The sequence below is a fragment of the Equus asinus genome, chromosome 10 (genome assembly GCF_041296235.1).
Source record: "Equus asinus isolate D_3611 breed Donkey chromosome 10, EquAss-T2T_v2, whole genome shotgun sequence".
In the NCBI taxonomy this organism is placed as follows: Eukaryota; Metazoa; Chordata; class Mammalia; order Perissodactyla; family Equidae; genus Equus; species Equus asinus.
The window spans coordinates 59,217,252-59,245,075 of NC_091799.1; the positions used below are offsets into that span (position 1 = coordinate 59,217,252).

General features: G+C 36.2%; 3 protein-coding genes across 7 annotated transcripts in view; 2 read left to right on the forward strand and 1 right to left on the reverse strand.

Annotated features, from left to right (window-relative positions):
• Window positions 1-2,340, forward strand: part of TRIM23 (tripartite motif containing 23) — a 32,917-nt gene extending 30,577 nt beyond the window's left edge. For both annotated transcript variants that reach the window (XM_070519578.1, XM_044772442.2), the window contains one exon: window positions 1-2,340. In XM_070519578.1, coding sequence (XP_070375679.1) covers window positions 1-180 — 180 coding nt within the window. In that variant the 3' untranslated portion in view covers window positions 181-2,340.
• PPWD1 (peptidylprolyl isomerase domain and WD repeat containing 1) lies at window positions 1,360-25,649 on the reverse strand. Its single transcript, XM_014848504.3, has 11 exons — window positions 25,401-25,649; window positions 21,025-21,127; window positions 19,121-19,221; window positions 18,857-18,977; window positions 16,522-16,969; window positions 13,791-13,981; window positions 12,765-12,954; window positions 10,271-10,452; window positions 8,554-8,635; window positions 7,418-7,600; window positions 1,360-4,836 (listed from the first exon to the last, which is right to left on the reverse strand). Exons 1-11 carry the CDS (start codon window positions 25,594-25,596, stop codon window positions 4,693-4,695), a joined length of 1,941 nt encoding a protein of 646 aa, XP_014703990.2. The 5' UTR covers window positions 25,597-25,649; the 3' UTR covers window positions 1,360-4,692.
• Window positions 25,650-25,710: 61 nt separating this feature from the next.
• CENPK (centromere protein K) overlaps window positions 25,711-27,824 on the forward strand; it is a 65,871-nt gene continuing 63,757 nt past the window's right edge. For 2 of the 4 annotated variants that reach the window (XM_044772521.2, XM_014848506.3), the window contains exons 1-2: window positions 25,730-25,811; window positions 27,768-27,824. The gene's annotated coding sequence lies outside the window, so the exon portion shown is untranslated. Of the gene's footprint in view, window positions 25,812-26,553; window positions 26,671-27,767 lie in introns of those variants that run through there. The other 2 variants (XM_070519591.1, XM_044772513.2) reach the window with 2 other exon arrangements.

Genomic DNA, 27,824 nt, shown 5'->3' on the forward strand with positions numbered 1-27,824 from the left:
GATGTTGCTGGAGCTCTGTCAGTAGAAGAAATCACTGAACTTCTCAGTCTCCATAAGCTGTGCTGTGGTCGTAGCTGGTATATTCAGGGCTGTGATGCTCGAAGTGGTATGGGACTGTACGAAGGGTTGGACTGGCTCTCACGGCAACTCGTGGCTGCTGGAGTACTGGATGTTGCTTGATTTTAAATGCAGCAATTGTCTAAAGTTTTGTGGTTAAAAGTTATTTTGCACATATGTTGTAAGAAATTCTATATCTCAAAGATAGTTTAATTTAGGATGTGTACATAAAAGGAGTCTTGGATTGGTAATTCAGTACAATACCGCTTTTAAAAAAATGATCCTGTAGCGAAATTTAAGTATCTGAGCAGATTAGATTGGATTAAATAGGGATTTCTTGAGTATAAATTTTTTTAAATGTACATTTGCTATTTAAGTTTTTGAGATTATATGTGATCCACTTATTGGGAAACAAGTAGTCACAGAGAAAGGGTACGTGAAGGTTTATTCTCAGTGAAAAACGAGTAGTCAGCTGAATGCCTAATGGATGCAGGTGAAGCGCAGCTGCTGCGTTAACTTGCCTTCTCACTGAATTGTGGCAGTTCTTAGTAGAAAACACGGCAGTGACTTAAGGAAATAGAATCCAAACTGCATCTTTGGGTAATAGGATTAGTTTACTTTTATGTTCAGTATAACAGAACACCTTTTATGCTAAGAACTATAAACTATAGAAAATTAATATTTTATACATTGTTTTATTAAAACTTTCTCCTCAAGCATTTTGTATAAAACCCAGTGAGTCAAAATGAAGTGTTAACTAGGCCTGATTGTCAGATTAGTACTAAACTGAAGAACAATTAATGAAACTGTGAAAGTCGGTTATGTTCTAGTTGATCTTCACTTACGAAAGACCCATTTGCAGGGCTGAACCTGGATGTATTATTTGTTAGGTCAGAGCTCTGAGTTGGTCCTTCTGTTTTTCAACATATTTAAAGTACTTAGTAGTGTTTCTTTTAAAAATAATATCGCATCCTTAGTGGGAATGACCGTAGGTAAAATGTAGTAAGTTACACATAGAACCACAGTTGGCTTTTCAGTAAAGATAGAGATTTAGGTAGAAAACTACCTTTACCTTAAGAGAAATCATTTAATCAGTGAGAATGCTTATTACATCAATTACTTTAAAATGATTTCCCAAAATAAGTGCATTTATCTTGACAATAAAACGTGAACAAGGCTCTCTGTGACAAGGCCTTGAAAAGTTGAGAGTAAGAATGTGTCTGAGGAAGAAACGTTCAAAAAGTTTACATCACGTTTATTATGCAGTGTTGTAAAAGTTTAAAGATTTTGTGCTCTTTACTGTTTTTCATTTTTTAAGGACACTCTGTTATGGCAGTACGATTTATTGTATTTAAATATAGCTAGATTGAATTTTGGTGTTTTTTTTAATGCTCTTTATACTTTAGGATGAAGTTCAATCCTAAACTTTACTAGTTGAACTTCTATGAGAACACTGATGTCTGATGATAAGATGTGACTTTTAGCTGGCACTGTTTTGGTTCAGTCTCTTCAAATGTACTTTTGTTAAAAACAACAAAAGTTTTAGAAAACAAAGCATTAAAAAAAAAGCCCATCAGTGTTATGGGCAATGTGTAAATAAGTAAATATAATATTTCGTCCTTTATTTTTCAAGTAAAAGTTCATGCTGTTACAAGTGTAGTTTGTGGGTATAAGTAATACTTCTGAATTAAATTATTTAATATTTGATTGCAATAACTGTGAAAAATAAAAAGGTGTTATATTTGCCTGTGAGCCCTTGAACTGTTTTCTCTACTAGGTATAGAAAAGAAAAAGTCTAACACTAACATGTAAACTTAATTTCTTTGTAAATTATCAAGTTTATTTGACCAATTTTGCTAACCTTTGTAATTCCCATTCTCAGCATATTACTAAACACAATTTAAAAATTGTGCTTAGATTTGATTATAATGTATTTAATAGTAGTGTTTGTGTGTGATTTTTTTTTTAAGAAATATTTTTCTGAGGCTCTTATTACTATTTGTGGTTGTATTCCTTCACTAATTATTAGTCAAGACTGTGCTAGTTCCCTCTGGGAAATATCAGTTTTAAGAATGAGAGACATTTTAAATACACTCTATTAGGATTTGCCCCCTAGCTCTGAATTTCTGTATTAAGCCTAAATATTATTGTATGGTTTATGTAAAGCAGGTTTTTCAAGTGTATAGCCCTGGTCTGTAATTCCGGAATGCTTTACAATCACCAGAAGCCATTATTTGCATTACATATATGATCACTATAGACAGCAATAAAATGTTAAAATCATGTTAAAGAAGTCTTATCATCATTCTAAAAATTCTGTTTCTTGAACTGTCTATGTAGTAGTATTGCTAGTAACCAATTTAAAAAGTCATATTTGTGCTGTGGTTGCGAGAGACAATAAAACAAAGTAGGTGAGGACTGACTTAAATGTCAAATTTGAGAGGTAGTTTTTTAAGATTTAGAAATAACTTATTCTGTATTTGCAATGTCACATTTAAATGAATATTGTAACTGTAGTGTTTTGAAAGGGGAGCTAAAATTCTGCGTTTAACAAAGTGAAACTACGGCTTTAAAAATTTGAAATATAACCTTGTTTCATTTGAAAATATATCATTTTAAATGACTGTTTTAGAAAATGTCTTGGAAAACTTAGGTGTAACGTATAAACTAGTGTTGCTAAGAAAAAGACTTTTCATATAACATTGAGATATCTCGCAGTTTGCAGAGTGGTAATAGGGAAGACAGCTGTACTTTTCCCTAAAAGAATAATGAATCAAAAGGACTAATGACTAAGTATCAGACGGTTATCTTGCTAGTAAATTATTTTTATTTATTTTTTGCTAAGGAAGATTAGCCCTGAGCTAACATCTGTGCCAGTCTTCCTCTATTTTATATGTGGGTCACTGCCACAGCATGGCTGACAAGTTGTGTAGGTCTGCACCTGGGATCTGAACCTATGAACCTGTGCCAGGGAAGCAGAGCATGCTGAGCTTAACCACTAGGCCATGGGCTGGCCCCTGCTAGTAATTTAAAACATGCTTTAAAAAAAAATCTGGCAATGTATGTTTTTAGGTCTACCAATTGTCAAATTTGTGACATCGAATGGAAAAATCCATTAATACGATTTTCGCTCACAGCAAAATAATTGTATTTTGGGAGGGAATGAGGCATCACCACCACTTGGTGGCAGTATTACCAAAACTTTAGGATTAAGCTTTTAGGAATGAATAAGTAGCTAGGCAGATAAATCTAAACACCTAAAATTAGGGAGAAAAGGTAAATGTCACAGTGAAAAGGCATTTTATCCAACTCTAAGTTCGACTTAAAGGAGGACACAATATTAGTTTAAAGTAGCACAATTTGGCATATTCTTCCATCACACAAGAGTTTGTGGTACAAAATGAATAAAGGAAATAATCTTGCTGATCAACAGAAGGAAAAGTGTAAGCTGTGATTTAAAGCTTAAGTATGTGAATTCCCTAAACAGGTCTGTTGAACATGTTCTTCCTATAAGTTCCTGGAGAGTCTGTCTGGAAACTAGAAGCAGTTGTTCTTCATAGTTATGGAGTAAGTTATGAGGCAAATGAAGAAATGGAATCAATACAAGACTCTGGACTCATATTGTTTTATTACTCCAATTTCTACTAATCTCTCCATTATTAGATTTTAAAAATTCTACTAAATAGATACTTTCCTGATGATAGTATTTCTAAAAATTTTTTTTCAAGATTGGCACCTGAGCTAACATCTGTTGCCAATCTTGCTTTTTCTTCTTCTCCCCAAAGCCCCCCCAGTACATAGTTGTATATTCTAGTTGTAGGTCCTTCTGGCTCTGCTATGTGGGATGCCACGTCAGCAGGCCTATAAGTGGTGCCATGTCCATGCCCAGGATCTGAACCAGTGAAACCCTGGGCCGCCAAAGCAGAGTGCATGAACTTAAACACTCGGCCATGGGGCTGGCCCCTCCTGATAGTATATTTAGTAAGGTAAGGAAAGATGTATTATAACTTAAGGACAGAAAATCTGTTTAGCTGCCTTAGAAAAAGAATGTGAAAATAGTTAATGAATCTGTATATAGAACCAAGGACTCAGGTGTTCATTTATTCTGATTCTTATATTTGAATGAATCTTTCCTACTTATTAAGGAATTTAACACTTTATTTATTGAAGTTTTATTTACCACTACTTAACAATGATCAAAATACGAAACCATTTGGCATGAAACATAAACCGTGTAAAAGAAAGGAAATGGTACATGCTGTCAGAGCCTGGTACTCCTTCTTAGTAGATCTTAAAAAACATATAAGGGCATGTTTTTCAAAAGCTAAGGAACGAATGCATACAACTCTCATTTTTTAATATGGTTTTGAGTCTCATGAGAAATTACATATAAGGATTGCTATTTGCCCAAGTTTAGTCCGTTTCAATTTATCACCTCCTAGGATGAGAAATATTGCAAGAAAAGTCAAAAGCAGAGTTTTAAAAAGTGGTCTTTAATGAAAAATATAAAAATATAATACTACATCCTTGAAACATGATTTGTATGTTCAGCAAGTCTTAAGAGATTCCTAATATAAAATAATCCTGTGTTTAATATGTATGTATTTTTATTTACATAGACAATGAAACCTTCTTTTACTTGACAGTAATATTTATGATGCTGACATCCTCATAGGGCTTATCTGTTTTGGGATTGACTTTGACGTTGGAGATCCTTTGTACAACTTCCATTCCTTTAGTCACTCGTCCAAATACTGTGTGCTTATTATCAAGCCAAGGCTGTGTTGGAGGACAAATGGAAAATCTTGGTAAACCCAGATTTTTTAAATCACACCCTCTGGGTGAGCAAATCAGAGAATTTAAATTTATGGCCAAAGTAGTCTTGAGAAAGAATAAGAAAGCTGGAAGCATCATGCTCCCTGATTTCAAACTATATTACAAAGCTACAGTAATTAAAACAGTACTGTAGTGGCATAAAACAGACACATAAATCAATGGAACAAAAAAGAGAGCCCAGAAATAAACCCACACATATATGGTCAATTAATTCACAACAAAGGAGCCAAGAATACACACTGGGGAAAGGACAGTCTCTTCAATATGTGATGTTGGGAAAATTGGACAGCCACATGAAAAGAATGAAACTGGGTCATTATGTTACACCATACACAAAAATGAACTCAAAACGGATTAAAGACTTGAACATAAGACTTGGAACCATAAGACTCACAGGAGAAAACATAGGCAATAACCTCTTTGACATAGGTCTTGGCAATGATATTTTTAATCTGACACCAAAAGCAAAAGCAAAAATAAACAAGTGGAACTACATCAAACTAAAAAGCTTCTGCACAGCCAAGGAAACCACCAAGAAAACGAAAAGAACCTACTGAATGGGAGAAAATATGTGTAAATCATGTATCTGTTAAGGGGCTAATATCCAAAATATATAAAAAACTCATACAACTCAATAGCAAAAAACCCAATCCAATTAAAAAATGCACAGAAGATCTGAATAGACATTTTTCCAAAGAAGACATACAGATAGCCAACAGGTACATGAAAAGATGCTCAACATCATCAGTTATTAGGAAGTACAAATCAAAACCACAATGAATTATCACCTCATACCTGTTAGTATGGCTATTACCAAAACAACTAGAATTAAGTGTTGGCAAGGATGTGGAGGAAATGGAACCCTTGTGTACTGTTGTTGGGAATGTAAATTGGTACACTATGGAAAACAGTACGGAGGTTCCTCAAAAATTTAAAAATAGAGAACTACCATAGAATCCAGCAATTCCACTTCTGGGTGTTTATCCAAAGAAAATGAAAACACTAACTTGAAAAGATAGTTATGTACTCCCATGTTCACTGCAGCATTATTTACAATAACCCAGACATGGAAACAACCTGTGTCCATCCATGGATAAACGGATAAAGAAAGGAATATTATTCAGCCATAAAAAAGAATGAGGCCAGCCCTGGTGGCCTAGTGATTAAGTTTGGCGCACTCCACTTCAGTGGCCTGGGTTCGGTTCCTGGGTGTGGACCTACACCACTCATCTGTCAGTGGCCATGCTGTGGTAGCGGCTTACATACAAAAAGAGGAAGATTGGCAGTGGATGTTAGCTCAGGGTAAATCTTCCTCAGCAAAAAGAATGACATTTTGCCATTTGTGACAACATGGATGGACCTTGAGGGCATTATGCTAAGTAAAATAAGTCAGACAGAGAAAAACAAATACTGTATAATCTCTCTTACATGTGGAATCTAATAAATAAAACCAAGCTCATAGATACTGAGAACAGATTGGTAGTTGCCAGAAATGGGGGTGTGGAGGGAGGGAGAGAAATGGGTGAATTGGTTTTTTGTTTGTTTGTTTTCAGTTTAAATAAAAAAACAATTATGCTTTTTTTATATATTAAAGAGATGTACAATAATTTCACTTAGCAGTTTTTAAGAGTGATTTCCATGTTTATATGAAAAAATATAAAAGCATAGTATAATGTTTAAATATCTGCATCTTTTGGACTAAAGGGAGCTAGAAGATGTTTGCTAAAGGTAAGTTTCTTTCCATGGCTTAAAGAATTATGGCTAAGCCTTTCAAAGTTCTCTGCAGGAATCCTACCTGCACAATTAAGAGGCAATTTGGAATAGTTTGGGCAGCACGTGCTTTGACATTAGAGAGATGGGAGTTCAAATGCTAGTTCTGCTACTTACTTGACCTTTGGCAATTTAATCACGTCTCACTGTCTGTTTCTTCATCTATTATTTAAAACTGGGTACAGTGATACTAGAAATATTGTGAATATAACATGAGATTATCTGCCTGGCAGATAGTAGTTATAAATATTTTTCCTTCATTGCTTGGTGCTTACTTCCAAAAAATAGTGTTTAACTTTTATAATTTTGTGGAACTGCATAGCAATAGAGCTAGATATTCTTATACTGTATTTCATCAAATCTATAATGCTATTGATCATGGATTGCAGTCTCACTTTATATAAAAACGTGGAGAAAAAAAGTCTTAAAGTCAGGAATTCATACACTCTAATCACCCCATTCTAAAGATGAGGAAACAGGCCCAGAGGTGAAATAATTTGTTTTGGATAGTACAATTAAGAGTGGCAAAATTGGCTGAAACTCAAGTGTCCTGCATTACAGAAGTATTGTTTTACAAAGTAAAATCTGATTTGTTAGGTAATTTTACATTTTCTTCTTTAAATTGTTTTCCTTTTTATATCCTGGCAGTTGTAAATAATGTTAAAGAATAATGCAGCTCTCTCTTCCATTGAATTTAGTCTCTTAATTCATAACCTATGAATCTTTGGCTTATAGACAATGTTGTTCTACTTACCGTTGGTACTACTGTTATGAAAAACTGGGATCCATTAGTATTTGATCCAGCATTGGCCATGCTCAGTGTATAGGGTCTGTCATGTCGTAATGTTGAATGAAATTCATCTTCAAATTCTCCTCCCCATATGCTTTCTCCTCCCATACCAGTACCTGTTGGATCTCCTGTCTGAATCATGAAGCCCTTAAAAGGAAGTATACAAAAAATTTATTACACTGTCCTTTTCTATATGTATGCTTTGGAGTCTTATAAGTTTGTCAAGAGTGCTTTGTATTCAGTAAGATCTTCACTTTCTTGACAGTCACTCTATAAAGTGATTTTATTAAACCTTTAGTTATACTTTAATTTGGGTGATGTATTTTTATTGCTCAACCACTACCTTACTTTAATGATGGAAACAAAAATGCAAAGGTCATCTCATTTATAGACATGTACTATCTTTTCCAACAATCCAATTAAAACCCATTAATAGTGGAAATAAGTTTTAGGATCTGTGAGGTATGTTAGGTCTTATACAATTGCCCCATTCTCCTCTCCTCCCTTTCCCTATCACTCTGGATTTCCAAGTGAGTCATTTCACTCATTCCTTCAAAACCCTGAAATCTGATTTTTCCTCCAGCCATTTCTCCTGTCGTTTCTGGCCTGCCAATAACCAAGAACTATATCACTGCCCCACCTATTTAATGGAATGCTGCTCAACAAAATCCTGGTTTGAGTTCATTCCGCTCTTCAGGTATTAATGATGGTTCTCATAGATTAAGTGGCAACTTGGCTCTTCTATTATTTAAAATCTTATGTTCTAGATCTAGATCTTATCTAGCCACTAGGAACAGATTACCTTGGCTATCGGTTTTATCTACGCATGACCCTTTACCCTTTACTTATTATCTGACCCTTTGCTTTAGCTGCTGACCAAATATTGCTGCAGTGTTTCTAAAAAGGTGACCATGTTACTATTCCTATCCTTGATTCTAGATCTGATATTCATGACCATCTATTCTGGCTTCCATAGTCCATTTTTCCTATTTCTTTCTAAAAAACTGGTAAGTGTGACAGAATAAGATTCCTTAGGTTTAAATTTCTTGTTATGTAATAACATACTATTCCTTAAATCACATAAAATGTGTGTAACTTACCTTAATGATACGGTGAAATGTATGTCCATTATAATAACCATTTCTGCTGTGCACACAGAAGTTTTCCACTGTCTTAGGGCACCTAGTAAGATATACATTAAAAATATGAAATCTATTCAGAGCAACTTAAGACAGTTTTCTTTGCAGTGCTGCTTCCTAATGGTGTTTTCAATATCTTCTGAATGTTTCAGAGGGCTAGTGTTTTTTCATAACCTCTTCTAATTTCAGGAAAAGGAAGAGTTGAAAGGGCATATAAGCAGTAGTATATTCTTACTGTTTAATGTAGTATCTTTAGATGATGATTGCTGTTATATTTGAGTTTGACAGTGTTTAGATTTGGAGGTCGTTTAGCAGTTTAAAAAACAACCATAAGGGGCAAGCCTGGTGGCATAGTCGTTAAGTTTGTGTGCTCCGCTTTGGTGGCCCAGGGTTTGCCAGTTCAGATCCTGGGTACAGACCTACACGCTGCTCATCAAGCCATGCTGTGGCAGCATCCCACATACAAGGACTAGAAAGACTTACAACTAGGATATACAACTATGTACTGGGGCTTTGGGGAGAGAAACAAAAAAAGAGGCAGATTGTCAACAGATGTTAGCTCAGGGCCAATATTCCTCACCAAAAAAAAGGGAAAGACAACATTCTAAAAAAAGAAAACAACAAACAACCATACAATCTTAAAATATATATATAGTTCACTGCATATAGTGGGTTAAGTTCCTGGGAAACGTAATTTCCTTATAAAAACAATGTTATGTTACAGTGACACATTCCTGACCAAGACTTACTCACTGAAATATCTCTTAAATTTAGTCAACTTTAAAAGACAGTCATACACTCAGAGTAGTCTTCTAAATAATATTAACTAATCTCATGAGATGATTTAATATGATACATTGTCATGTAATAGCTCTTAGAGCTGGAAATGGGAGGAAGTATCTAGAAAATCTTGCACCAAGTACATCAGGTAACAGGCTCAATATGTGTATGCCTTCTGAGCACTTGAAATGATCTGATCCAGAAGTTTAGAACTGCCTAGTTCTTTGTTCCGTACTAAGGTATGGTATGATAAAACATTCATATCCAAAATAAAAAAGTGCTTTTAGTTAAGGTGTTATAAAAGACGTCACCTTTTGGATCAAGAATAGCCAGAGATATTCTATTGTATTTGGTATTGCATGTTCATTTTGCAAGTTTTCAAACTGTCTAAAATACTTTTCTGCTTTTTTCAATGGAAACTTCTGTTTTTTTGTTGGAATTCATTTTTAAAACATATAGCTACTGGGATTAAAGAAGAGGTAGTAGATGTCTAGCAAATGTGAGGAAGGAAAAATAATTATCCTCCCCTTAAGGATTTGCTTTGAGAGGAAAGCCAGTTATAACAAGCAAGCCACAAAACCTACAGTTGGGAAGTACAGTTAATGGTAATGGTAATATTCATTTGTATGTCACCTTATAGTTGATATTCAGCACTTTCATAGCCAATATATTTTGTTCTCATAATAATAAACCTGTAAAGTATGTGTATATATATGTATAAAATTTTTCCATTTTCTAGTGGAACAGTTATCAGAAAGCTTAGGATAGACGCTCTATCAAACATTTCAATTTTTCAAAATTCCTTAAGTCAAAATAACAAGAATTTTAAGTTGCATAGTTTCTTAAAATATACACATTTACATTGGTGTTTATTTAAGACAACAAAAACAGTACGTACTCAACAGGAAAAAGTTTGATGTGAATGTCTCCCATGCTTGTGTGGATAATGGCACTATCTGAAACTCGTTTAGGTCCTTCAGCTTGAGTAGCTGCCATGACTTCTTCTTTAGAAGGTTTCTCATTAAATACATCTCGGTCAGAGTCTGCACTTTTTGTATCTTCTGGTTCTCGTTTGGTAAACTCAAAGAGGAAAGTAAAAAGTGAGTGAATGAATTAAATTCTTCATCTGTTCAAATTTATGAACAAGAAAATTTCATTTCTAAGAAAGTATTTGAGGAAGGAAGAATGCACAACAGAAATAAATCCTTTTTCAGGAGACATAAGGCAGTTAAATAATTTTTATGCTTACCTAATATGAAAATAATCCATATAATGAAGATGTATCATTTCAAATGGGATTTAATTTCCTTTTGGGTGGAAATTTTTTTGGGTACACACTTAACAAGACACAGTTTTATCTGAAGTAGCTCTCTACTTTGCCTTCCAGCCTGTCCTTAACCTGCCAGCTGTTGCTTACTTTTCACTATTTAGATTGCTTAGGTTTGAATTCCAGCTCTGCTACTCACTAATTATGTGATTTTGGGGAAGCAAATTCATTTCTTCCATTTCCTCATTCATAAACGGGGAGAAAAATAACTACCTCAAAATGGTACCTGTTGTGAAGGTTAAATGAAGGGATATAAAGTGCTTAGAGAACAGTGCCTAACATATAGAGGGCACCATATACACATTATTAATTACTATGAGCAGAACCTGGTGCTCGGTAGGATGAGGATTCAAAGAAGAATCAATAATGGATCTAGATTTTTTTTTTTTCCTGCAGAGTCCCATCTGATCTATCTAAACCCTGAAGTTTGGGAGAAAGAACACAAAGTTTGAGTGAAGGTGTAGAAATCTCAGGATCCTCAGTGTATAGGGAGAATTGAGAAACACTTTTCAGTTGTTAAAACTCTGGACTTCTTAAGGCCTGGTTCTTTTATTTGATTTTCAGTAAGCAGAAATCTTTGCTCCCAACAAAGCTCTACCTGATGCCAACTGAGTTCCAGGAAGGTAAAGCTCATGCCCCATGTCCTGTCTTGCCTAATGTCATTCCTTGATCCACTTGGATAGATTCAAATAAACAACCAACCAAGCTAGTATGTTATTGCCTTAATATCTTATTCTCCAGTTTTCAAAGGAATGGCATGTCTGTTGTGCTATTTATTTATACGTATTTTTAAATAGTTATCTTGATTTAGCTCACATATGGAACTACTAAAGTTCAAATTTTGTAAAATTTTACTTTTATTTCATGATATTGGATTTGAAAAAAGGCATAAAAAATTTATATATATATGTATACCACCTTAGTTTTGCTTAAGAATATGTACATCTAATACAACTGAAAAATAATTTGTGAAATTTTAGCTGTATAAAGATGCACTGTGAGTGGTTTATTTTTTGCTTTTCTATTTCCTTAAAGTTTACAAGGAACATGTATGGTGTAGTCAACATAAAAGCAAACTCTGGGGAAAGAAAAAGAAAACTTGTTACATAAAGTTTTTTAATAAAGTAGATGGAAAATGAGTATATGTGTTTTTAGTATATATCAAGAATTCTCTTTTATGATTAATTTTTATGTTCGAAACAGTTGAAAGCAAGAAAAATTATTTTCCTTTAACATATTAATAAATTTTTGGCAATGACTTTATAAGCAAAATTCTCATCTTAAAAGAATGAACCCATTTCAGGTTAAAAGCTTGGATGTGGTAGGGAAACTGCTATGTCCTATGTTTATCAAATGCTAGTAATCTTAATAGCATCACAGCTGCTTACAATTTATCAGATGAATGAATGAGCATACTAAAATGGCTCAGACACTTTACTAAGCTTTGTGGATTTTATAGTGAAGAAAACATAGTGCTTGGCTGAACAATTAGGATGGTCCTACTCCTAGAAAGCTTAGTAGTTTGATTTTGAGCCCAATCTCAGTTAACATGCAAAGGACTTTGAGTTCTCCAGAAAAAAACAAAACCTCAGGAAATACAATTATAAGGTAGCACCATTACACTGGAATCAAAAGGTAAAAAAAAGAAATGTGTTTAAAGAAGGAAGCATGGAAGTTCAGGGAGATAAATTATGTTCAAGAGTAAGAGCTGAAAAATAATAAAAACAGAAGAATTTTTAAAACCCCATTGTGAAAATTATTTTGGATGCAAGTATTACTATAACCACGTACTTCTTATTATTTTAGACAACACAAATAGCTATAAAAGCCAGGCTGAAAAATTTTCAAAACAAGATGGAAAACAGTACAGAAATACTTCAAATCAAGTCCTAGTCAAAAAGTCTACAATATTTATGTTGTAAGATGGCATTCTGGTTGTTTAGAAAGTCTGCTATTATGCCAACATTCTCGTCAGCTGAAAGCACAGCTAAGAAAATAAAACCCCAACTGGAGTTGGAAGAACTGGAAGAAACATTAAGGTCCATCTCCTCGTACTTCCACATACCATATAAAATCTATTCTTTTTGAAAGATGTACAGACTATTGTTGGATCAGCTTGAATATTCTGCAGAACGGGATTTTCAGAAGCTTTCATTTCTATAGTAGTTGCAGCACGATGTTTTTTGGCTATTCCTTGGAACAAAGCCAATTGCATCACTCTAATATTTTCTTGCTTGCCTAAGATCCGCACACACCTGGAAAATACAATATTTTATGCAGTAAAATTATCAGAACTAACTCCAATTATAACAACTTTACAGATAAAAGCTAAGAATCAACTATCCTTTAGCTTTGTAAAAAATAACTAGTGAAAGGTTTTTAAAAAGTGTTTTGCTATACCTCCCACAAAGTTATTTTAAATTGACAGGCAGCTATAATTTTCAGGTTAAAAAAAATACAATCATTCAGTCATACAGTTTTAACCTATCCCAATTATTTTAATCATTCTGTAAGCCTTCAAAGACTTTGTATTGCCAAGAACTACAATATAAGTTTGTTTATATGTAAGAATGTACAGCATCAGATTCTTTTCTCCTTAAAATATATTTTAAGTTCTTTTCATTTACATTCAGTGATAGGATCTGATTATAGCTATTTTGTACTAAGACCAAATGGAGTGTTTGCACAAAAGGCTTATTGTGGTTTCATGCATTTTAACTTCTGATTTTATGTCTAGCAGGATGTAATGCTGAATTCTGTGGTTAAAATATTTGGCAACATTTAACGTGAACCAGGCTAATTTAAATCAATAAGCAAAAGACAGACTGAAACTTGTTAAAAAAAAAAACAACTTGAAACTATGCATATCTTCTTTCCATTTTTTTCACAAACATGAGTGGAAACTTTTTACATAAGATTATAAACAACCAAAAGACCACAGAAAAATCCAGTCAAAACATTTGGTTAAGTTTAGACATTTGGGACCATTCCACTTGTCTTGGAACAAACAAAACTCCCATTGTTTCCCTGAAGGAGAAATGGTTGCCCCCAAAATGCATTTTTTAGAAACATACATCATATTAAAGCTTACCGGTTTGTTTCTACATTTATAACTTTAATACCCAGCATTGTTCCATAGAGCACGAAGTGTCCAGTTTCATCAAAAACTATATTAATTAATCTTACTGCATCCACCTTCTCCAACTCACGTTCTACAGCCATTCGCCGGCCAAATTCCATGTCTGGTAGCTGTTGCCTCATCTGCTGCAGTTCAGTAAACATCTAGGAAACAAACTATTTATTAACAAAAAAGCTACATAATAAAGACAATGGGAATTTAAATAGAAGCAGAGTATACACTAAGAGCCACTGACAGTTTGTGTACTTATGTATCGTCTTAAGGAGGATTCTGAACACTATAAGCAGGAAATAAAAAGACATTAGTAAGTTCAGTCATGGAACTTAGGTTTTCTTGTCTCCAGTCTCTGACACTGATATATTATTGCTTACTCATGTGCCAGAAATAGCCTAGATACTGGGCTACATTTTTGTGTAGATGGCCATCTGCCCACATATAAGTATTTCATAAACATTAATCCAACTTGATAAGCACATCAGAATCTTTTTACATATTCTAGTCTTAATAGCAGGGCCTCTGTAATACATAACTGTATGGCCATATGCAGTGATCCTGGTTAATAAATACTAAAAGATATAACTTCACACCATCCAATTAAATATCTTGTCTGTTAAACTAGGACTCCAACTGGTTACAAGATCTCCTTTCTCCCTTAGTATCGAACTGTGAGAGTCCAGTCATTTATTAGTCACTAGCATTGTAACTAATTTCCTTGGCATTTGGCTTTTATTTTTGCAAAATCTCTCATTCTGAATCTCAACTTCTGTCATAAGTTTTACTACTGACCTTCTCTTATCACCTCGGCCCTTTCACTTCAACAAATGTTGACAACAATGAAGAAACAGAGTGGATTAAACAGCTCAGAGTGTGTGTTAAGTGACTGATATCTAGATACCAGGTTCTGAATATTTCTGTTCCTAAGGAATCTTGAAAGAGCTGCAAGTTGGTAAAGAGTTTTTAAGTTAAATTATATTTAAGTTGAAACTAATATCTAGTTACTAGCCAGCATTAAAGAAAACATCACAAAGAAAGGTTTCTCCTTTTCTTAAAAGCATAGAGGAAAACTATCTTCTTCCAACAAAAAAATGAGTCATGAGGATGATGTGACTAGCAGATCTTCATATTTGTCTGGATTCATATTACTTCAGGCAGCTAATTCGCCAAACTTATTACCACTTGCCACCAAACAAGAGTGTCACTAATAACAGTGATAGAGTTTTTAAAGAGCTTAATGCAGGGAACTGTAATGAAAATTGGTCACTACCAAGATAGTAGAATTGACAGTCATACAATATACCTTATTGCTACAAAGGTTCAACTCACAGACTCTCAGAGGATTCAACACACCATTAGCGTTTAGAGAACCACCTGATGGAAACAGTTGATGAGGCCCAAGTTTCCACAAAAACTAGTTAACTACGCATGGACAAAAACTCTTATTCTACAACTACCTGCTCTAACAAACTCTTGTGAGCAGTAATTATGAGTCAGGTACTGTTCTTAGTGCTGGAGATAAAATCATGAGCCACAACAGATACAGGACCACAGATCTTATAGAGTTTAGTCTACTGGGGGTTGATACACATTAATCAAATATTATAAGACCACGTCAAATGCTCTAAAAGAAAATAAACAGAGTGATATACAGTCACATAAAAAAAACTTCTCCTAGACTGGATGAATAGTAAAAACTTCCCAAAGGAAGTAATCCTTTGAGATTTGAAGGATGAATTCAAAAGGTAATGGAAGGAATGGGGTGAGGGGTCACTTCAGGCAGAAGGCACAGCATACACAAAGGCCTCGTGGTGAGAAGCACGTTCAGGGACTTTAAAGAAGGCCTAACTGGCTAGAGTAAGAGGCAAGGAGAAAGGTGATTTATAGTAGGTTACAGCAGTAGGCAGGGGCAACAACATGGGAGGCCATGATTTTGGTCTTGATCCTAAGAACAACAGGAAGTCACTGAAAGGTTCAAAGGATGACATGATCAGATATGTGTTTTTAAGAGATTGCTCTGTGTGCAGTGTGGATAACAGATTAGGAGGAAGCCAGAAGAGATATAGGCCAGGTAGGCCATCTAATAGGCCAGGCAAAAGATCGTGAACGTAGGGTAGTGAGAGCTGTGCTAAAAGGAAATGGATGGATTTAAAGTATATTTAGAAAGTAAAACGAACAGGACTCACAATGAATTAAATAAAGGGGTAAGGAAAAAGTTAAGGATGACTCAGGTTTCTGGCTTGTGCAAGCAGATAGATACTGATGCCATTCATGAACACAGCAAAAAAAAAAAAAAAAAGGAATAGGACCAGGTTGGTTCATAATAAAAAGCTGGAGAAGTAAATTTGGGAGTAGTCATATTCAGACAGGAGTGAATAGAGTGAGAAGAAAAGTGGGCTTAGAATGAGTTTTGATGATCTTAGGAGGAGGAGCTTGCAAACAAAACAAAACTGAAAAAGCCACATAAGCTGAAGGATAACGGTCTCAGAAGACGTCACATCACAAACCTAGGGGAGAGAGTTTGAGGAGGAACAATGCAAGACAGCAGACAGTTGAATATTATCTTTGACGTGCTAAAATAACCACCAATCTAAATGTCTATATCCAGAAAAAAAATCTTTTAAGAAATAGCACAAAATAAAGCCATTTTCAGAAAAGTAAAATCTGATTAAGTTTAAACTGCACTTACACTTAGTGATTCATCGAAGACTCTCATGAGTTTTCCAGTTAAAAACCTGAAAATTCTAACTTTTCTATCAGAACCAATAGTAGCTATTTTCTTCCCATCAGGTGAAAAACATATGTTGGTTGGATAAGCCTTGCACTTGGCAAATTCATACAAATCTGTGTCAGTTTTATATTCCCAGTTCACATTTTTGGGGAATTTATACTCATTAGGAGGCCCAGTCCAGTATTCAATCATTCCAGATTTGTCAGAAGACAGTATTGCTTTGTAAACTGGGTTTAGTCGTATCTGAGTAAGAGGTGATGTATGCAGTTTGTCAAAAATATGAAGTGGCTGATTATCTCCTCGACCATCATAAATGAAAATTTTTCCTGTACTCTTCTCAGAAGCAGCAACTGAAGATATGGCATCCCCTGGGCAATAGATCCACTCACATTGTCCAGGAAAATAGCTAAAATAGTAAAGAATTGAGAGAAAAAACAGGTCAATACAACAAGTAAGTATCCCTCACAACCATTACCACCAAATAATGTCCTGGCCAGTGATTTAGCTAGTTCTGGATCCCTTGCTCAAAAGTAACAGATAGAGATACAGAATTGGGAGGAACAACTAAGAAGGTTACTAATTTTTCTCTTTCTGACCTTGTCAATGCAGTGATAATAACTTCTGATGATCTATCAAATCACAAGAAGAGAACAGCATATGGCAGACCATTTACGTCTCTTGGGTAGATAAGAAAACCTAATCAGACCTGGGCCTTAAAATATTCTCGAGTATTGCTTTTTGGATCTCTATCTATGTCTCAGTCTATTCATAACTCACTTCTAAATAGGTTAGCATGTTACAGTATACTTTGTAAGTCATTCTTAAAATATTTAAGATCAAAATATTTTAGTTATGACTATGTTCAAAAGAAAAACATTCTTATACCACACTCCCATTATTAGTAACTTGATCTTAAAACTATAAACTTTGAACACGCCACCTGATAAAGTGTAAAAGAACTGGGACAGATTTAATTAATATACCAAACTTATACACTCAAGTGAGTGTTGTCTCTTTCAAAGAAGTCAGTCTGAAAAATCACACAGTCATTCTAATGATGGTGCTGATGCTCAAAACCTTTTTGGGGACTCTTCTTTTACAATTTCTGTCAAAGTCTAAAAATAATACTCCTTCAAAATCCTCAAAGGTGGTAAATGTTCAACATTTACAAATAGATTTCATTTTTATAAATGCCTAAATTCGGGGGAAACAAAGCTGAAGAATACGACAGATGATCAATAGGTATTCCTATTTGTAGTCAAAAAGTAAAGTTATGACCATAAATAATGAGACTGATTTCCTTTAGTGGCTCATAAATTGATTTTCAAGGAAAATTCGAAAAGAAGTCCTGCTGTGAAGTGAACTGTGGCCCCCTCCCCACCAACTTATATGATGCCCTAACCCCCAATGTGATTATATCTGGAGATAGGGTCTTTAGGAGGGAATTAGGGTGAAATGAGGTCATAAGGGTGGGGCCCTAATCCTATAGGCCTGTAGCCTTCTAAGAAGAGGAAGAGAGAGAAATCATTTCCCCCTCCATCCCTTGCCCACAATGAGGGCACAGCGTGAAACTTGGATAAGAGTCCTTGCCAGAAACCAACCCCTTCTGGAACCTTGATCTTGGACTTTCCAGCCTCTGGAACTGTGAGAAAATAAACTTCTGTTGTTTAAGCCACCCAGTCTATGGTCTTTTCTTGTGGCAGACTGGGAAAACTAAGACATGTCCCCAAACAGTTTCTGAAAATACCAGGACTTTCAAGCTAACATTCATTTAGATGCATATAAATTCAGTATGTTATCTTAAAAAATACATCTTAAAACAAAGTATTCATCTCATTACTGTACAATCTAACCATATAGTTTGGGTATCAATATACCTCACAATTAAAAATCACCAACAAATAACATCAATTCCAAAAATGAGCATACACCTTATAAGAACACAATACCATATTACTGAAATAAGCACAGAAGGAAGTTAATTCTAAGCACCAGTAAATTAGATATGATAAATCCTCATTAATCTATTAAATAGTGTTAGATGGTTATAATGAATCCTTGTTATGATGCTATTTGGAAATTTCTGCTGTGATTATGAGAAAAACCACAGCAGAAACCTCCAAACAGCATCATTACAAGGATTCTTCATATCTAATTTCCTAAGCAAAATCTAAAGGCACATTTTTTAATGGAATGGTAATACACTCTTTTTAGAAATACCTATGAAACTGTGAAGTTTAGTTTAAAAATTATTTCACTAAGTTAAAAAATACATACTTTAAAAAAGACTCACCCAAGCTTCAGCATATTGATCATGTCAAAGTTCACTACATCAAATACCTTCATTGCTTTATCGTCACCCACAGAACAGAACAAGGCTCCCTCAGAGCTAACTGCAATACTTTCAATAACTCCTGTTTAAATAAGCCAAATTAAAACATTCTAGTAAATAGCAATGAAATAAATGTGCACGATTCAAAGAAAAAACATTTTAAAATAAACTTTAACCAGTACAGTTTAAAAGAAAGCCACAAAAAGAAAAAGGTGAAATTCTTACCCAGGTGACTACGAAAATGTTTAACAAATTCAATTCCCTCTTCTATCTTTTTCCAGAACTTAACATGTCCATCATGACTGGCAGTAATAATAAAGTCTGTCCTGCATATATAAAATTGTAAAAGTTAATCACTAGACTGTAGGATCCTTTAACAAAAATTATCCTATAAGTAGTCTTTTCATGGGGAAAATGCACTATTTTTCAGAAGCTCATAAATAATTACATCCCAACATACTACTTTCATATGCAGCAAAATTCAATGCAAGTTTGTTTTGTATACTATCCAAGATATTTTGGTTGTTTAAGTATCACAAAGATTTTGTACAGAATAGTCTGCCCTGTAAGGTATATAAAAATAAAAGCCATTTACTGAAATCTACCATATGTTGGGTACTTTACCCACATTACCTTAGCTAATCTTTACAGCAACTCTACTAGGGTGGTATCATCATTTTACAAATTAGGAAATAGTTAAAAAATTTTAAATGTATTTGCCCCAGGTCCACAGTTGGAGAGTGGCATTCAAGATCAGATCTGCCTAACTTCAAAACCTATAATCTATCACATAATGCTGCCTTGGGTTAAAAAAAAACAACAAAAACAAATGAGAGAGTGATAGCAATGCTAGTCCTATATGCTGCTTTATATGTACTGACAACTTTGGGCCAAAAAAAGTCAGAATTACGCTATAAATGGAATATAAAGATATTTTAATTATATTTTGTATCTTAAACTGGCTCCAAGAGATTAAGAATAGACTGATCCAAAGAGCTAAGCAATTAATCTACTTCTTTCCATACCCACTGCCAATACCATCAAAACCACCATCATCTCTCTTTCAGATTTCTATCCTAGCCTCCTAATTGCTCTCTGTATCCAATTTTTCCCTATTTGAATCCAATCATCTCACCAAAGGCACAGTGGTCTTTAAAAAAAAAATAAATCTGATGTTACTCTCTTGATTATAGGTTCAAAATCCATATAACAAATGGAAAACCCTTAGGGATTTAGCCCTTGCCACTTTTCTCCAGCCTCATCTGCCTTTTAACCTCTAAACCTGTTCCCTTATCTATAAAATGCTGATTATATACTACCTCTTAAGATTGTTCTTTTTTTTCATGTTTCTTTCTTTCTTTTTTTTATGAGGAAGATTAGTCCTGAGCTAACGTCTGCCACAGATCCTCCTCTTTTTGATGAGGAAGATTGGCCCTGAGCTAAGATCCATGCCCGTCTTCCTCTACTTTCTATGTGGAATGCCTGCCACAGCATGGCTTGACAAGTGGTGCATAGGTCCACAGCCAGGATCTGAACTGGCAAACCCTGGGCTGCCGAAGTGGAACATGCAAACTTAACTACTACACCACCAGGCTGGCCCCTGAAGACTGTTCTTAAGATAAATGAGATAATTTATGAAAAAGCCTTAACACAGTCCCTGGACAGAATTTGAGCTCAACAAATAGTAGCATATTACTACTATTATTATCCTTCTCTAAATCCCCATTCATCTATTTTGAAGGTCTTGTGACATTTTTAGGATGTCTTAGGTCTCATCATTTTCCCCATTAGTACTGAAGAGGCCAGGTACCAATTACTTCCATCTCAACTAGTACACTCTTCTTCTTGGAAGCTCAGACACTACTTGGTTCATCTCCTTTTGACATTTATTTCCAAAAGACATAGACATAAACTAGGGAGTTCTGTCTTAGAGAACACATTCCTTGTATGATATAAGAAAGAACATGTAGGCCTGTATTTAACTTAAACTATTACAGAACCTATGGAATTAAATAGAAATCCATAATATCCTAAAGTTAATTCTACAGATCCACCTTCAAATTAAAGCATTTTTTAAAAAAAATAAACAAACTTTTCAGAAAAAGATAAAAAAGATGTGCTAGACTTACTTGGTGCACACCACATGGGTGATGACATCTCTGTGCATGTAACTACGTTCATACATGGATGCACTGGGGAGATTATCAAGATAAACTCTTTCAAACTCTAGAACTGAAAAAAAGATAAAGAAAAAAATTTATTTTTAACAACTGGAACTAAATACTATTTTGCAATTCCTTTATTTAAAATTTTCTAAATTATATTTTGTATTTTCTTCTAGATTTTCTTTAATTTCTCTGAACTCACATGTAATGAAAAAAAAATCCAGTGTCTCAAGTATTACACATACACTTAACTGTTCCCAGAACTTAAGAACTGAGTGGTTCTGGCTTAACATGCAGGTTCCATTAAAAAACAAAAACATAACCAAAAACCTTAAAAAGTTTCATGAAAATATCACAACCATCTTTCTAACCATGTAGATCCAATCATTAGTACTAATTTAAATAAGTACAGACCTTCCTCAACCTATGATGGGGTTATGTCCCAAATAAACCCACTGCAAGTTGAAAATATCATAAATTGAAATGCATTTAGTACACCTAACCTACCGAACATGATAGCTTAGCCTAGCCTACCTTAAACATGCTCAGAACACTTACATTAGCCCACAGCTGGGTGAAATCATCTAACACAAAGCATATTTTATAATAAAGTTTTGAATATCTCATGTAATTTATTGAATACTGTACTGAAAATGAAAAAAAGGTGGTATGTGGATACAGAATGGTTGTTAAGTGTACTGGTTGTTTTCTCTGGTGATTGTGTACTTGACTGGGAGCTGCAGCTCACTGTTGCTGCCCAGCATCATGAGATACTGCATATTGCTAGCCAGAGAAAAGATTAAAATTCAAAGTTCGAAGTAGTTTCTACTGAATACACATAGCTTTTGCACCATGCTAAAGTAAAAAATCATAAGTCGAACCATTGTTAAGTCGGGGACCATCTGTAACAAGAGGCCAGTGGCCATCTATAAAACATCAGTTTTTTTTTTTTTTTTTTTGGAGGAAGATTAGCCCTGAGCTAACATCTGCTGCCAATCTTCCTCTTTTTGCTGAGGAAGACTGGCCTTGAGCTAACATCCGTGCCCATCTTCCTCTACTTTATATGTGGGATGCCTGCCACAGCACAGCTTGACAAGCAGTGCATAGGTCTGCACCCAGGATCCAAACTGGTGAACCCCAGGCCACTGAAGCAGAATGTGCGAACTTAACTGGTGTGCCACCAGGTGGGCCCCTACATCAGTTTATCTTTAAGGCACTGATCTGCTTTGAAATCACTGATACTGGGTTTTGTCTTTGTTTTTGTTTTTTTGAGGAAGATTAGCCTGAGCTAACATCTGCCACAAATCCTCCTCTTTTTGCTGAGGAAGACTGGCCCTGAGCTAACATTCATGCCCATCTTCCTCTACTTTATTTGTGGGGCACCTGCGTGGCACGGCTTGACCAGTGGCGCACATGTCTGCACTGGGGATCTGAACTGGTGAATCCTGGGCCGCTGAAGTGGAACATGCAAACTTAACCACTGTGCCACCAGGCTGGGCCCTGATATGGGGTTTGAAATAGGTAAACATTAATAAAACACCTAGATTTTTAGAGTTGAGAAAATCCTAGAGAGTATCCTGTTGAATGCTTCTCAAACTTTTTCCAGTGGCAAAACATCTGTAAGAGTGGTAATCTGAGGAAACATTGATTTTATTATATGAGCTATGAACAATTTTACTAGTAAAAAATATTATATATGTACCTAATAAAATAATTGAGTGATGGCCAAAGGTGTACTAAAAGTTGCTAAATTAAACACAGTGAGATGTTTCAGTTTTTCATAACCATTGTATAGCAGACTCAAAGGTGTATTCAATGAACTACTTTTCCTTTCAGTCTTAGTAACAGAACCCCCATTTTTTATGTGCATATTGACATTCAGATGTAAGATGACCTTTCTCATCTTCTGCAGTTAGGAGTTATCTCATGTGCCAACGAGATAAAAGTGGAAGTGTTGTGTGACAGTCAAGAAGTCTCCTTGAAAAGGTGTGCCCTTCTTCCCTTCCTCAATCCTACAGCTTGGAACTGAGATGAGCACTGTAATTCTAATAACCACTCAGGACAAAGATGAGGGTTATACCCTAGTAATGTTTGGGCAGAAAGCTGGAAAAAGCTTAGGTCCCTTTGGAGCCTCCATACAAATCCTAGACAGTCTACTTTGGGACTTCTTTTACACAGGAGGGGGGTATACCTCTATCTTTTTAATATTATAGCAATTTTGGGTTTTTCTGTAATAGGTAGCTAAATTTAATCCCATCTGATATATACTCCTTTTTGCTGTTTGTGAGTTCACTTGTTGACGAGATATTTATTGAAAACAAAATAGGTTCCAAGGCACATGGACATAAAGAAGAGTAATATCTAATTCTTGTCCTTGAGAAACCATCAGTTTAATTAAAGGTAGGGCTGCATAATCTCATTTATAATGTCTTTCTGAAAATGTATACAAAGTCCCATGTCCAAAGAACATGTTAAAGGGGATGGTTCCACTTCTAGAAAGCTATATATATTAAACCCCTGCCCTTTTAGATAAAATTCTCAACAATATTTCTTTAACATTTGATACAAGTTTTTCAATTTTTTTCTTCAAACTGAATACATTATTGACTGGCTTAAATACAACAAATATCTAATTAAGGGTAAAGATTTTCAGCCCTAATAATTTCCATCTCTGTCTCAACTGTCCTAAGTTTATAAGATCTTTGTCTCCTAAAGCTAATATCAGCACTTTGATATTTTTTTATTTTCCCATTCCCCTTATTCATTTCTATTAAAAAAGGACATGCAAAAATATTCTAATGCAATAAAATAAACGAGAGCATAAATATCGTAATATTCATTCATTCATTCAATAAATACTTATTGAGCACCTGCTATAAGCAAAGCACTGTGCCAAGCACTGGAGCAAAACAGGCATGGTCCTTACTCTTGCATGCTTATAGTCTGAGCAGTGGAGAGAAACATTAATCAATCATATGAGTAAATATACAATTACAAAGTGTAGCAAGTGCAATGAGGAAAAAGCTGCTATGGAAGCATTTAACAGGAAGATCTGGCAATAAAAAAGTAACACACTTTAACGGTGTCAAGTACAATGTTCAAAAAAGTAGCTTCTTCGAAATTCAGATACATAAAATATGAAGATTACCTGTAAATTCTATGTGATAAACATGACTTCAGAGTTATGATCTTACGTGCTTTAGAAACCTAGCCCAGACTGGAGAAATCACAGCTTTCCCGGAGGAGGTGATAGCTGAGTTGAGTGCTAAAGGTTGAACAAAATTAGCCAAGTGAAAGGGGTGAGGGAAATTATTCTAGGTGGAGACATCAAGATACACCTTGGAAGGCATCCAGAGGAGGAAAAAAGCATGGCCCAAGTGTTTTAGTATGGCTAGAGCACAGAGCAAAGGGGAAGACAGAGTTAGGAAAGAGAAGTAATGGAAATGTGCTGGGAGGGTAAGGAGAGATCATAACATGAAGGGCCTTGTATGCCATGTTAGGGAGTTTGGACTTTGTTTTGAAAATAATGAGAAACCGCTGAAGAGTTAAGTAGAGGAGAGTGATAAAGTAAGATTTGAGCTTTCGGAAAGATCATATTTTAATCGTCTCACATGTTTAAGGAACACATTTCATAGAAAAACCTGAAAAATAAGAAAATTTAATCTATTCCTTCCTCTACCCCTTTTATTCGATAAAATTTTGTCACTATTCCACCTTAGCGGCAAAATGCTTCTGGCCACGGTATCTCATGAGTATGGATTGAAAACCACACACCTCAGGTTTCAGATGAAAAATCTGTGACCCAGGAAACTTATGTAACTTGTTCTAGGTAAGAAAACTCACTAGTAGAACAGTCAGGATTGAAATTATCTTTACCTATTCTTTAGGATGCTACATGGGCACTATCTCCCTCCTCCGCCAATTTTAAATAGGTACGGCCATCCCCCCACATCCCAACATACTAATACCACTCCTGAATGAAAAGCCTTGTAAAGCACCCAGTACCCTTTTCCACATCTGCTAACAGAGTTAGAAGTTCCAACCTCCTACGGCTGCTGTAGGGGCTAAATGAGAGGCGCCAAGCCCATAGTAAGTATCGGTATATGTTACCCTTAGTATCTATAACTACATATCAGTGATTAATAGTGTTAGATATTATCCAAAAGACGCTGTACTTAACCCAATCACTATCTCTGGAGGACGTGAAAGTACAGAGTGGCCAGAAGTGAGAAGATGACCCTCTGTTCTGAGAGCACAAAATGCCACAATCACACGCTAGCCGTTTTCGGGTCTGGAGGACGCAGCCTCCTCGCCCTGTGCCTATCTATCTCTGAATCTACCTTTCCTCTTCTTGGCCAGTGTTGCCTCTACAGGTAAAGGCCCAACCCAGCGCTCTTCATTTTCCTCTTCATTCTCTTGGGCGACCGCCACTGACACTGCCAGCTCTCTTTCTCTGCGTTCCGTTTTTTCCGGTTCCTCCGGATCCCGGCGCCTTCGCCGTCTCAGCTGTGAATCGCTACCACCTTCCGCCGCCATATTGCACGAGTCGTCAGAAACGACGCGACCGCCACAGCTCGGCTACCAATCCCAAAGCAGCGGCGCAGCCCTCTCGTCACGGCCGAGCGAGTTTGGGGATTGGCTGGGCTGGGTCGGAGCAGATCCAATCAGTAAGCAGCGCGCGCACAGGGCCTGGGCGGGGAAGTCCGGTCTGCGGCCGGCTAAGGCGACCTGAAGGCTCCGGCTCTGCGCTGGTAAGCGGTGGGCAGGGGCCGGCGCCGCGACGGTTGAAAGTTGCCGTCGCGGCTGGCGGCTCCACGGTGTGGGGCTGCAGCCGCGATGGTGGGAGCCTTCCCCCGGGGGAGCTGGATACCCGACGGGCAGCCAGGCCTTGAGTCGCGCTCTTCTCCGGCTCTGGCAGCCCGCGCGTCAGAAGAGACGGAGGGGTGGGGAGATGAAGGAACTGCCGCCGGTCCCCTGCCCTTCTCGATTCGCTCACACCCTCGGAGGAAGGTGGCGAGCGCTCCGTCCCGTTTTCCGGGGAGAGGACCTGCGGCAGGACCGTTCACCCTCTGCCTCCTTCACCCTGCTCTGAGCTTCCTATCCGTCAGCGGCCTTCTGGCCTTCAGCTCTCTTTAAAAAAAAAAAAATTATTGTGATAAGAAAACACACAACATAAAATTTACCGTCTTAATTTCTTTTTTAATCCGTTAAATACAGTTTATCGAAATGACCTCCTTAAAACTGCTTTCAAAACCCCACTCAAAATCATCCTGGTTGCTTGTTCCAAACCAGATAAATCTCTTCTTTCCTTTTGCTGTGAGGCGGACACCGGGTACAGGGAAGGAACCGCCCATAGTAAGCCCTTTTTAGAGGGCTTTCTTGTCTTTGTTTTTTCGAATTTTAAAGGCTCCCATTGTTGGACCCGTCCTACCTGGCAAGTCTCCTCGCTTGTCTGCCTTCTGCTCTCATCAGACCGCTTCGTTTTGTGTCTCAGGTTTGCCGTGCTCACCCTTGCCTCCCAGGCTTGTGTTTTTATGCCTTGACAGCCTCTCCGCGGCAAGCCTAGCCTTCACCTTTCCGACTTCTCACCTGATGGAGCCCAAGGCAGCAGTAAGGAGGAGGAGGGGAGGGAGCTAGTACTGTGTACAAGCACTCTCCTGGCCCCTTGTTCTTGCAGGCAGATTCCTCTAGTCTTCTCTGTCGTGAAGGCTGGAGGCACTTGCAGCCTGTGTTGTCTACCTTACCACATCATGGCACCTCTGACTACCTGAAATCCCAGCAGGTGTTTAGTTGTCCGTTTGTTCATTTTCTCTCTCCTCAGTGAAGATGTAAGCGCCACGAGGACGGAGACCTTGTCACCTACTCAGCTGTAGCCACAGTGTCTGACAAATGGCACACATTAAGAACGTGTTTGTTGGACAAATGACTACAGCTCAGAATTGTATAGGCACTTTCTATTGCTTTATTTCAGGAATATTAGGTTTTTTCCAGTAATAGTAGGGGTTTCTTCAATCTAGTGTTAGATCTGTTAAGTTTGTATGGAATAGTATCCCTAAATATAGCAATATTTTTCTTCAGTAAATGGGAATTGGAGTAGTGACTGAGGACCTCAACAAATTGACTTTTTCTCTTTCCAGAAGGGTAGATTTAAGGATACAAAATATGGGAAAGGGATAAAGTTAAAGTCTTAACTGTTTTTATTTGTATGCTAGTGCTACATTGAGCTGCCAGTCCAGCTAATTTGTTGAATATCTGTCCACACACGTGCATGCACGCACACAGTTTCACATTACTTTTGTGTGCTGATAATGTATATTGTTCGTTAGTATACTACAAAGTGGGGAAAGATTAATTTGCACTTCATTTCTAAGTTAAGGTGTATTTAAAACAAATATTTGTATAATGTTTGACTGTTTTGCTTAAAAATATTCTAAAATTGTTAATGAATTTATGGCTTTGCAAACTTAACTATATCTTTTATACATGGCAAGGAAGATGTTTAGTGTAAACATTTTTGGATGTGGCATAAATTATTTAACCAGTCTTCTACTAGTTGACATTGAGATTGTTAACAGTAATATTAGCAGCTAATACTGATAGAGCTCTTTATATGTGAGGCACAAGTCTAAGAGCTTTACATATATTAACTCATTTAATTGTTATCACAACCCTGTGGGGTAAGTTCTGTTATTATCTTCATTTTACAGATCACTGGAAACTGAGGCACAGACGGTTTAAGTGACTTGCTCAAGGTTACACAGCTT

Bases quoted from the DNA above. Each gene is read 5' to 3' on its own strand.
- PPWD1 (XM_014848504.3), bottom strand. From the start codon at position 25,596: ATGGCGGCGGAAGGTGGTAGCGATTCACAGCTGAGACGGCGAAGGCGC. The intron at 10,453-12,764 runs GTATGTGGAAGT...TTCCTCTTTGAG, and splicing joins AAAAGAATAGATTTTATATG to TTTACCAAACGAGAACCAGA. The intron at 4,837-7,417 runs GTAAGTAGAACA...CCTCCAACACAG, and splicing joins TCATAACAGTAGTACCAACG to CCTTGGCTTGATAATAAGCA.